Source organism: Portunus trituberculatus, chromosome 37 (assembly GCF_017591435.1).
Source record: "Portunus trituberculatus isolate SZX2019 chromosome 37, ASM1759143v1, whole genome shotgun sequence".
NCBI classification, from domain to species: domain Eukaryota; kingdom Metazoa; phylum Arthropoda; class Malacostraca; order Decapoda; family Portunidae; genus Portunus; species Portunus trituberculatus.
The window spans coordinates 12,561,749-12,574,248 of NC_059291.1; the positions used below are offsets into that span (position 1 = coordinate 12,561,749).

General features: G+C 36.3%; 2 protein-coding genes across 9 annotated transcripts in view; one reads left to right on the forward strand and one right to left on the reverse strand.

The window, feature by feature from the left end:
- Positions 1 to 620: 620 nt before the first annotated feature.
- LOC123514218 (ubiquitin-conjugating enzyme E2 J2-like) overlaps positions 621 to 12,500 on the reverse strand; it is a 35,907-nt gene continuing 24,027 nt past the window's right edge. For 2 of the 8 annotated variants that reach the window (XM_045271918.1, XM_045271919.1), the window contains 5 exons: positions 8,408 to 8,475; positions 7,720 to 7,852; positions 6,237 to 6,471; positions 5,671 to 5,799; positions 621 to 1,741 (listed from right to left, as the gene is read on the reverse strand). In XM_045271918.1, coding sequence (XP_045127853.1) covers positions 1,514 to 1,741; positions 5,671 to 5,799; positions 6,237 to 6,471; positions 7,720 to 7,835 — 708 coding nt within the window. In that variant the 5' untranslated portion in view covers positions 7,836 to 7,852; positions 8,408 to 8,475 and the 3' untranslated portion in view covers positions 621 to 1,513. Of the gene's footprint in view, positions 1,742 to 5,670; positions 5,800 to 6,236; positions 6,472 to 7,719; positions 7,872 to 8,398; positions 8,476 to 12,173; positions 12,314 to 12,500 lie in introns of those variants that run through there. The other 6 variants (XM_045271916.1, XM_045271917.1, XM_045271914.1 and 3 more) reach the window with 5 other exon arrangements.
- LOC123514217 overlaps positions 12,226 to 12,500 on the forward strand; it is a 10,783-nt gene continuing 10,508 nt past the window's right edge. Inside the window, exon 1 of the mRNA XM_045271909.1 lies at positions 12,226 to 12,430. Within this exon, the coding sequence (XP_045127844.1) occupies positions 12,241 to 12,430 (190 nt within the window). The 5' untranslated portion in view covers positions 12,226 to 12,240. The remainder of the gene's footprint in view (positions 12,431 to 12,500) is intronic.

Consider the following 12,500-nt stretch of genomic DNA (forward strand, 5'->3'; position numbering starts at 1 on the left):
AATTATTGCTTCTAACACTATTATTACCAACACTGCCACCATAAGCACCACCACTATCGCTACTGCTACAACAGTATCCCTACTAATAATAATTAATGCTGTATATAAGTTACTGGTGTTAAGAAAGGTCAACTCTCTCTCTCTCTCTCTCTCTCTCTACCACCCTGCATTATCTTACTACACTGTCTTCTTCCTTTCTGCACTGATCAAACCACTACTGAAGAACAACTCCTGACCAAAAAAGCAAAAGTAAAATATAGCTACAATATGGCTGTAAATCCCCCATCTAAATATTATACTCCATAACTAAAGATTTATCTTAATATCAATGAGATCATCCTGTACTAATTTAGCTAAGTCACTTACATACCTGCATATACACCAACATCCCTAGTTATAGTTATTAGTTCCCTTTAGCAAGATAGCTTAGACCCTGTTTCTTAAGAATAAAAATGCAGAAGAGGATGTTGCTGTTTTCCTTGCCCTATCCTTTTGAATCACCTTTTTCAATAGTACAAGTATTCTTTCCAGTATGGCTGCATAGTGGGCACCCAGGTAGTGTTCCCTCCTTATACACAACAACGCACAAACCATCCATCAGGCTATCAAACAACTTCAGCTCTAGAGAAAAAAGATCTATTACCCACTCAGCTGGTTCACAAAAATATCTGTACATTTTGCTCTGTGGATGTGTTACTTTAAACCAAATATCAATTACAGCACATTAAAAGAATGTTAAATTTTAAACAATTCTTTTTTATGTAGATATACCCTAGATAGGAAAACAACCCAAAACTCACACACTAATCAATAGAGATGCAACGATTAATTTCATATGACAACACATACTCTTTCTGTTAACCTTCACAAGATGAGAAAATGCATGAAGAGGAACCATAGTAAGTGACTCCCATGACACATCCCACTAAAGATATGTGACCCCTGATAAAACTGTTATGATTACCATATCCGATATATGTAACAGGTTTAAGAGCAGCATGCCGGAGAGACACTTTCAAACTTTAACTTCTTGCTTCCTGTTATAGTCTTGAAGAAGTAGAGGGAACAAGGAGACTGAGCAGGAGGGAAAATTAGTCCAAGGTAAAGAAAGGGAAACAGTTGACACAACACTCATCCTCTGTATTTCTTATACTGAAGGACATATATAACAAGTTGATAAAATACCATGTATTACACATACTTCTTATCTCCATCTCACACATGATTGACTTAAGTTATCACCTAGTAGGGTTGTTGAAGGAGGACTATTTGTAGAAAGATGAAGTATAAATTAGAAAATGAATGATGTGTGAATATTAATGCATATCACAACAATATAATGCTCTCAATTTCATGATGACAACATAACTGAAAGAAATACAACTGATGAATGATGTATAGCACAATATGCAGATTTATCTATATAAGCTAAATTGTATATAATTTCTTTATTCAAGTGCAATACATATCTGTTACAACAAAAAGTTACAATACTGCACCATAATTAGCACTATCATTCTTCTTCATTTAACGTTGACACAATGTAAGAAACTGTCCAGGCAAAAAAGGCAAAGCCAACCACTATAAGGAGATTGGTCAGGGCAGACATCTGACTGCTGTCTACATTCTGCTTACTGCTGTCGTTACTGGCTAGGTCCTGGTCACTTGGCCTCCCACTCTCAGTTGCCCGGGCTCTCTCAGCTAACTCCCGTTCTCGCTGGGCCAGCTTATTCTCAATTTTCTGCCATTGAATATACAAAAGAATAAATCACTGTGACAATCAAATCTTAAAGAGAAAGATGTAAATCTAAAACACACAATGAATGATTTTATAATGCATTGGTTCCAAAATTGGAGGATAGTTGAGAGGTGTGAAGTCATCTGCCCATGTATCTATCATTGTTTAAAAAAACTTTATAATGAAATTATTCTGAAAATAATGGATAGAATGATAGGTAAAAATAAAAATATATAGGTATGCTTTATATGGGGACTGCCATATGTAGGCTTGTTGGCACCTTGCAATTTTCCTTATTTTTCGGGTACTTCTATAACAAGTATCTGACCTTACACCAAGCCCAGACTGGCCACAGGGGGAACCAGGAGTATTCTGAAAGCGTCGGCCAAGGATTAGCTTGCTGGCCTACGTCTCTCTCTCTCTCTCCCCCTCTCTTTACAGGCTGCTGGTGAGCTCTGACTTTTTTTCTAAGTGAGAGAGGCAGGCCAGGCCAATCAAAGGCCACTCAGGCCAGCAGTGGCTAATTTAGGGGGAGTTTGAGGTCATGGCCTTGGGACCCATGCCCAGAAAGGCCCTGCGCTCACAAGGGCTCCATGCCTGAAAGGCTACAGCCTAGATATAGGAGCAATCTGCAGGTTCCTAGAGAACTTTTCCTGAGGTACAGTAGTGCAGGTTGAACCTTCCAAATCCGGCAACCACCGGACCTTAGACTTGCCGGACCATGGAAAATTCCAAACTATAGGTGGTCCCCAAACACCCTCTATATAGTACTTACCCAATGTTGTACTGTTGGCATAGGGTCTGCACTGAAACACCTTTATCTAGCTTCCTCAATAGGTCCACTTTCTGTTGCACTGATATTGTCATATGTCTGCACTTTTTCTTTGGTTCACACACAACACTATCACTTCCTGGTTGCTTGGAAGCCATGTTTAGGGGCAAATATTACAGAAAAAAGTTTTTATGCATCTGGGGGGATGATGCTTGCAATGAGTGGCAGCGTGGTACTGATCCAAATTTGACCCAGAATGCCTGGGCTCCAAAACACAGTACAGCGCCGCTGCACCCTAGCGGCGGTCCGGCAAATTACTCTGGCCAATTCAAAAATTCCGGCAAACAAAAATTTTGCCGGATTACAGGTGTTGCCGGATGAAAGAATACCGGATTAAGGAGGTTCAACCTGTATCAGAAATAAGACCACGATGCAGCAGCCTAGCTTTCGCACAAATTATGCCCTCTGACAAAGAATCATCAGCAATCTGCCTTTGGTTTATCCAATCAACAATTTTTCCATTTCTTCCACTGCCGCAGGTCGCTTAAATTGCTTTTTCACACCAATAGCCACATCAGCTCTTTTAATGAGCTCTGTCTTCTTCAGCACTGTGGCTACTGTAGATTTAGCCATAAGTATTCAGCTGCAAGATCGGTTATTCTTCCTTTTTTCTCGTATTTATCAATAATCTCCTTTTTCCTTTCGATGGTTGTCACTACATTCCTTCTTGTAGGCTTATTCTCATCACTAACAAGCCTCTTTGGTGCCATTGTAAGCTTTAATAATAATAATAATAATAATAATAATAAAAAAAAAAAAAAAAAAAAAAAAAAAAATGCAAACTCTGGAGAGAAAGCACAGGACAATGTTGTTATTATGACAGTGAAGGCTCAACTGGCTGCAGTGGACCAGTGGGGTGCATGAGGCGGCGGGAAGGATGAAAGCGCAGAACAATGTTATTCTTACGACAGCGAAGGATCAACTGGCTGCAGTGGACCTGTGGGATGCGTTGGGTGGCGGGAAGGTTGAGGCCTTTTTTGTTTACAGCTACGTGGACGGGCATTCAACTAATAGGTATTTTTTCGAGTATTAAGTTGAACTTTTGCGTTCGACTACAGTATTTAGACGTTCAAGTATTGAGTCTCCACTGTATATATATAAAATCCATCTCATAAACTAATGGGTGTCCAGACAAATATTTAGTGTTTGCAATAAAAAAAAAAATAAATAAATAAATAAAAATAAATAAATAAATAAAAAAAAATAAATAAATCCCCTACATATTGTCAATAAACTCTAGTTTCCTTTCCAAATTGCAATTTTTCCTGTAGGCATCCCCTACCCCCTACATTAGGCTAAAGTCACCTACTGTAGGGGATTTCCCCTATGAGTGGCATCCTGGTACAGGGTTTAAACCCCGTCTGGCGGGCTGGCAGCGGATTTGACCGGGTGGGTGGCGCACGAGATATGAATGTTGAATTGGCGAGTCAGTCTGTCAAACCTTGAGGATTGGGTATTAATTAACTGAATTCGAATTGGCAATAATTCGAACTGCGAATGGTCGAATCCCGAGGATCCCCTGTATATATTCTCTCGAGTCATGATTAATAGTCCTCCTGTTTTTCCCTTTCTGTCTCTCTTCCAAACATTGTATCTTTGCTCTTTAAAATTCACTTGGAGATCTTCACTTAACTTTGTTTCTGTCATACATACCACATCTGGTCCTTTTTCCAATACATAATCTCTCATTTCCAAATTTCCTGATATAAACCCATCTATGTTTGTATACATGACTCTTAATACTTTCCTTCCCCTTCCTGAATATACCATTTCCTCAGTCTCATGTCTAGCACTCTCCAGTAAAAAACTTCTTTTCGTTCTCTGTCCTTCCTTTGTTTTTTTCCTTAGCTTCACTCCTCAGTTCTCTCTCTTTTTCCCTCCCTTTCTACCTGGTTCACCTCTCTCTTTACCCAGATATGCTTATATTCTGCCTTGTCAGCCAGCTTTCCAGTCCTAGCTAATATTTCTTCTATCCCTACTTGCAATCTCATTTTGACATTTAGAGGTTTTTTGGTTCCCTCACTATATTTATCCAGTCTATATATTTCTTCTATTTCTTTATTAAGACTCTGTTCTTTATCTTGCACTACGGAGATAATTTCCTTAACCATTTCTTTCTCCTCCTTCTCCCTCACAAATTTCACTGGGTTCTTTTTTTTCTTCTAGTTCATATATAACCATACACTTCTCACTAATTCTTCCTTTTCTTTGATCACCTGTATAACTGTGTCCTTAGTTTTCTCCTTTATTTTGTTGCTTAACTACTTCAGCAAAATTTACTTTTTCTTCTTCTTGTTCCTTTTTCCAAGCCTTTTCCCATTCTTACAGTTTCCTTTTGCTCATCTCTTTTCCTGTCTCCAAATTGGAGTCCAGCTTTTCTTGCAGCCCTTGTAATGCAGCTTCATAATTTGTACATTTGCCCTTTAGGGCGCTATTCTCCCTTTCTATTTCCTCTAGGGTTTTTTTCATCTCATGGTTCATTTTAACAGTACTTTCTAAGTTTAAACATTTCTCTCTCTCAGTTCTAGATTCTCCGTAGTCAGCTGGTGCTGCTTTTCGAACATGACGGCAACCATCTCCTTCAAGGCTTTAAGTTCCTTATCCATAATGATGATCCTTCTCATGTTAACTCTATCATTAAAACCCAAAAACTCCTTCTCTTTACTCCAGTCACCCAGCTGTTTCAATCCTAGGGGTGTTTCTATAATCTCACTTCTAGCTCCCCTAGGTCTCGTGTGTGTGTGCATGCATGTGTGCATGCGTGCCCATGCATGTAGGTGTATGTGGGCAAGACCAGGGTTGTCTGGTTACATGAATGACTCATGGCCTGAAAAAAGTTTCCCAGTCTAGCCCTGCCTTACAACCATATAAAGTATAATGCTATCAGTTAGTCTGATCCAAATTTATATTCATTCAGTTTTCCTTACATATCTTCCACATGTAAGAAGAGTAATGTCAAAACACTCTGACCTCCTGACACAGTACACTAGGGTTAGAAAGGTCACACGTCTGTTGCAAACAAAATGGGATGATATGTCAGACATTTTAGGAGTTTTTTTTATAATGAGATTAAAACAAACAAACAAATAAACAAACTTACTTCTGTAGTTTCTGGAAACAATTCAGTGAAGATTTTGTTCTTGAGGTTAAAGCTTAAACTCTGTTGAGCCAATAGCCTTTTCTCAGAATCACTTGTCTCAATGCTGCCAAATGTTGGAGACTCTTCCAGCTGTTATTAGAGTTCTTTATTACACTCAGCTTTTGCACATTGACTATAACTACATATAACCTTTGTGTTTATATTCCTTCCATTGCTAAATGCCAATTTACATCAGAATACTTAAAAATTGAAATGATAGACAAATACATTAATTTATTAAAAAATCATTATAGTTTCAGTAAATAAATACTGCCACTGAAAACTAAAACAAGCAAAATAAAATATAATGTCATATATCCTTCTGGAATCCTGTAAGATATTCAACCTATACTGCACTCTTCATCCTACCAAGTGACCTATATAATAATATTAAAGAGACCAAGGATAACTCAGATTGAAAGAAAGAATGATTTTGAGAAAGTGGTCCTCTGACACAAGTAAAACAAACTGATAACAAATAACACTGGGCTATGAAAGCTGTACTGTATGAATTGTGAGTTACTTACCATGAAGGAAAGGAGTCCTGTCAAAATAGTGGCCACAGACCAAGCAGGATTCCATGTGTCTGGGTGGAAGTCAGAAATGGAGAGGCAGAGACGAGTATTTGTCTTAAAGCGTCCTGATGGGGAAATCATGAATATGCTAGGGGGCCGGAAAGGGTACTCCATGGGGAACACCAACTTGCCGTGATAGAAACCCCCTGCATATGGACTCTCCTCAGGGCCTTCCACTACATAATGCCTGGAAATAGAAAGTGGATCTATTCATTCTATACATTAACACATGATGTTTACCATGCAGTAACAATCAGTGCTGTGACAGCAGCGGAGCAATAAGGTGGGGATGCATTTGGGTTGTCAGATTCTCTTGGACCTGTTAAAGTCATGTTACATGGGTGGTACATATGGCGATACATTAGTCTGAGCACTTTAGCAGCGCCACATGAGCCACCGGTGGTCATAAAATTCTATGGTGCACCTATGGCTCAAATAGCAACACAAATACCACTCATGTTGAATAATTTAGCCATTAGGCTAAATGTGGTTCAGTTCCATAAATTCAAAATTTTCTGCTTCACAAAATAACCATTCAATGGAAGCTCATCAGTTTTATGGACATGACAAGATGTTGTCATCTTCCTAAGAGTGTGACAGGGAAAAAGCTATGAACTGTCACCACAGGAAATGCAATCAAGTGATGAATCTGATGCAAGCAAAATAAGTGGCTTAGCAAGTGTTTCATCAAATGATGCAACCATGAATGAACAGCCTGCCACTTCTAACCACGCTGCATGGCAAAGCATCACTGTATACTTAACAAGCCAGCAGATACATTGCAATTTACCATCATCTGACAGAAATATTCAACCCATTGATAAGTACAAGGTTTTTGCACTGATGAGGTTGTTGATTTGATAGATAGGGAAACTAATAGGTACTAATAGCACTTTGCTTTCACATGGTAAACAATGATAGATTTTATTCTTTCAAATTTAATTTATTTTCGTTTTTGTACTTTAATGAGTGAACAATACTGTTTGATACTTTTTAATCTGCTATTTTTCTGCTACAGAATGTAAGGAAATGTAAATGAAATTCAAAGAACATTGTGTTTATAAGGAAAAGTAGTTTCTTATTTCAGGGCAGAAAATGTTAGTTTTTCTTAAGCACGATATCTTTCACTGCTATTGTTTTGAAGAAATTAATAAATAAACCATCACTTGAAATATTTGTGCTTGCATTTTAACTATTATTTTGTTAGAAATATTGGTTAAAAAGTAAGAGGAAAAACTCATTAATGTACCACCGGTGGTACATGTGGCAGTTATTGAAAGTATGAAATGTACCACCAGTGGTACATATGGAAGTTAACGTGTTAAGAACATGAATCAATAAATAACCTTATAATCTAATTAAATACATAACTTCTGGTTCTGCTTCATCAAAATTTATGGATGTTTATGAAATCATCAAATGTTGTGTTGCTCACCATTCAAGAATATTAGAGGGGAGAGGCTCAGCAGTCACATAAGGCACTGGGTCACGCTTGATGCGCATGTAGTCAGCCCGCAGTCGAGCTGATGCTGTACGAGAAGGCTTTGACATACCTTACTGATATTTCTCTGGAAGAGAACAAGATATCTAATTTACTTCTCTAGCAGTAAATTTTCTAAACATCTTTCAACTTAGTTATAAAAAATGGTTTATAATTCCTTAAATATAATAATAAATAATACACTCCATAACCCCTAATAATGTACTTTCACAAACACACTCTTCTTGCCAACTGTTGGCAAAACATATACAATACATATCTGTGGAAATAGCCCAGCTGCATATAAAGGCATTGTCACAACACAGTACACACTGATTAGGAGAAATACAGACTAAGACAATCACTCCACTATTTCTATACACTGTATAACTGTTTATGATTTATCTTTTGATATAACATGAAATTGCCCTTGTACCGCATGCGCTTTGTTAGAACCAAGCATTCATCTATCCCGACATCCCACCATATATAGCACTCCACATGATGATGTTCATGTAAGGCCTATAGTTGTTAGCAATGAATGGATGAATAAATAAATGAATAAATTATTACATGAATGAATGAATGATGTATGTTAATAAACAAAATAAACAGGTAAATAAAATTCACATACCGTACTCACCAGTACACAATACAGCATTATCTCAAGATTCGTGTACCCAGTACTTGTGTTCCTCAGCTATTTGTGAACTGAGGAAGAAATTTATAATTTTACTAATTTTCCTCTTCACATATATTGAATTCATGAAATTCTAATGTTGTCCAAGTATTGTAGCTCAATTAGAGCACCAAATTTTTATAAGATTTTATAACTGAGGTCACATTTGTTATTCATTTATATTTGTAGAGGTTGAACCCATTCATGGGGCTCACCAAATGCTGGAATACTCTATCCAAATGTGAAAGTTGACTGGTAAACAAAAAGGGACAAGGGACATCATAAATATGAAGTTTTTTTTTTTCTATCATGGAAACCATCAAGTATTTCAAGATCAACATATAACAAATTGATCAAGAATACATATGTACCCAAAATCTTCAGTCTCTGCTTGACTCAAATTTTCATACTAAAATAACTTTTTTACATGATGATGAAACTAAAAACCAAAGAAGATACTGCTAACATAATAGATGTAGAATAATGAAACACAAAACTGAGGTATAAGAGAATTATGCAAATACTTAATGGATATGTTCAAAGAATGGATGAAATTTTCATATGTATAAGAAATAAATATTGAGCACTGACACATGGTGCATTGCCTGAACTCTGTTGAATATCACAAAACTGCCACACAAAATCCTTAATAGGAGAGGACTCAAACACAAGTTATAGTTGCCAGATTTACCAGATTTTGTAATATTTCACAGAAAAGTTGGTCTACTGCATATGATATGTTTTTGGATATTCTACTATAACATACTGATGTATTAAAATAGCTAAAGTATTCTAAACATGTGTCTATAACATAAATGCTTTAGTAGAATTAAGTAATATATATATTATATATATATTATATATTATATATATATATATATATATATATATATATATATATATATATATATATATATATATATATATATAGGTAACTCTTGATTTACGCGTGTTTAATTTACGCGTTTTTGTTAATACGCGACCAAAATTTTTTTAGAATTAATTAAATTTGCGTGATCAGTTTGCTTATGCATGATTTGGACCACATCCCGCATCCCCCGTATCATTTATTGTTTCTTATGAGAATTACAAGTTTGTTTTACGCGAATTTTGAAATATGCATTGCCTCTTGGAACGCATCTGTTGTGTAAATCGAGTTACCTGTATATATATATATATATATATATATATATATATATATATATATATATATATATATATATATATATATATATATGTGCGTTGTTTTTTATACCATATTTATTCCTGGAACAAGAAATAATTGTTCCTCAATTGATAATTCCAGTTTATATTTTTCTTCTAGATTAGGAAATAGACTGCAAGAAACTATGAACACATGAAATTCCATAAATAAGTTTATTCTCAGAACTTAGAAATCAAATTCTGACATTGAGATTGTCTATTACCAACCAAACTCTTCTTCTTCATAGATGTTTTTGGTATCATTGAAACTTAATGATGTTAGCTAAAAGACAGTGTCCATCATGACCAGTTATTTTTAGTCTAAAGGCATACCATTTTCAGGTTATGATAAAAAACAGCTTAGGTACACAGTGATGAAAGAACTGCAGCACCCTTGGGCTACTTTGGTTTTGGCCACAAATGTTCTTAAAAAAAAAAAGCTTTATACTTTCCTTGTAAAGCATTAATCACTCCAGCGGTGTGTTAAGGTTTTGTGCTGTATCAAAGTCTCTAAAAACTAAAAACCTTGGTACACAAGGAGACAATATTTTGCTCTGCATAATGATGTTAGTCATGTAAACTCAAATAACTAAAAACACAAAAATACTGAAAGGAGATAAAGCATGGAAAATCAATAGATACATATCATAATATACTGTTTAGAGATGACTACTCTGTACTGTAAGATGATATTGACTAGGGATCGACGGATTATCGGCGCTGATATTAAGTATTTTGACGCATGTCGGCATTGGCCTTTTTTTTTAAATTCGACAACCAATAAGAGACCAATTTAAAACTGGGTTATTTTGGTTCTGATGCTGCCACACCTCTCTGTCTGCTGTCTTTACCCTGTCTCCAGCATTGTTCCATCCACAGCACCATCTGATTAGTTACAAGCACAGCTACGGTAACAGCCAATCAACAGTGAAAGCTGTGCATGGACAGTGCTTATACACATGGTGGAGAACAAGTTGTGGTGTGGGTTAAAGTTTGGAGGACAGCGGCGGTACTGCCAACTGTTGGTAGCGAGCAATTTCATAGAAATGTTTTCAGGAGTAACTTATGAAGATTTCTCCCATGCTCCCAACCCTCCCTACCTCCTATTCTTTCCCTCTTTTATTCTCTCATGTTAATAAACTTATAAGGCAAATAAAACATGTTTATATTCTCTCTCTCTCTCTCTCTCTCTCTCTCTCTCTCTCTCTATATATATATATATATATATACATATATATACACACTGCAAATGAATATCGGCTCCAAATATCGGTTATTGGCCTCTTTGACTGCTAATAATCAGTATCGGTATCGGCCCTCAAAAAACCATATTGGTCAATTTCTAATAATGATCATCTCATGAATTAAACTAACCAGCAAACACTGAAAACTTGACAGTTTGGATCCTCTCCTACTGCCGATGAACACACAATCTCCTCAATATTATTATACAGCATAACTCTGGCACATTAATTTGCACTTATCTCCTTCCAGATCTTCACAAAACCCATTGTATACATATAATATGATAGTATAAAATGGAAGAAAAATGCTACAGACAACTCAGGAATTTTCCCGCCCCAGGCTTTCATATCTATCCCTAACAAGTGGTACCTGTGAGAGTTCAGGGTTTATGGGTGGGATAAGACAAAAATTAGTATTTCCTAGAGAATAAATTATCAGAATCACCAAAGACACAGCAATTATGAGGCCAGAATCACTAAAATACTCCCATAAAGCACATGCTTCAATCAAGACCACACACAATTTATGAAAAATTTCACACGATGTCTAAAAACAAATCACTACCTTCAGAAAGAAAGTCACTAGCTACCATACTTTACATATTTCATCCTAACCTAACCTATACCCTACACCTAATCTAGCCTAACCTTTACTAATTGCTTTAAAAAATCTGCCGTATTTTAGGTGATTATGATAATTTACTCCCAGAAAATACTTGTTTTCATTTCATCCAGTCAAAAACTCTACATTCCCTTAGGTCCCAAGCTTGTTAGGGGTATACGGTTGGTATGCTTTTTTTTGCCATTTTATTTTATCACATTTATATATATATATATATATATATATATATATATATATATATATATATATATATATATATATAATGGGTTTTGTATAGGTCTGGAAGGAAATAGTCGCAAAATAGGGTGCTGGAGTTATACTGGATCATTATCCTTGAAAACAAGACCCTATCCTTAGTTTTACTTTTGCTCTCTTCTTCCAGACTTTTAAGATGTTTTTCAGCATTTGAATGAGACAAAAAAAAAAAAAAAAGCATTCCAGACAATCATTCTAAATTCAAGACACTCAAAGTAGAAGTGTGAGGCAGCGCCGTGGGAACTGTCAATCCCAGCTGGTACCAGACATTTGGGTACCAAACAACGTTGTGAACAATTATACCAGTTAGTGTGTATTTACATGAATTATTGGGCGTTGGATAGACACAAATAACCAGCCAATATACGTCCGCTATTCCTTATTGTTCAAAAGGACCAGTACTTACCGATCAGCAAACTTATTAGTGATTGTGTTCCGTTCCCAAGTTTTCTTAATCAGATAGCAGTAAACAGATGACGCAATCTAAACTGGGCGCATCTGAATTTCTTCTCAGCATCACGGTCAGTAGAAAAGTGGTGGCTGTACTGAGGGAGTCATTCTTTAGGGGAAAACTTGTTTACGTTCAGTATCAGCTGTGCACGTCACGACTGCGCGGAGTCAAGAAGCCAGTCAAGCCACGTTGGTCCATCTTGATCTTGAAAGGTGAAATACGAGGGAAAGAATCTCCCCCTACAAATTCACCCACTATTACAAGTATACAGCATACAAATAT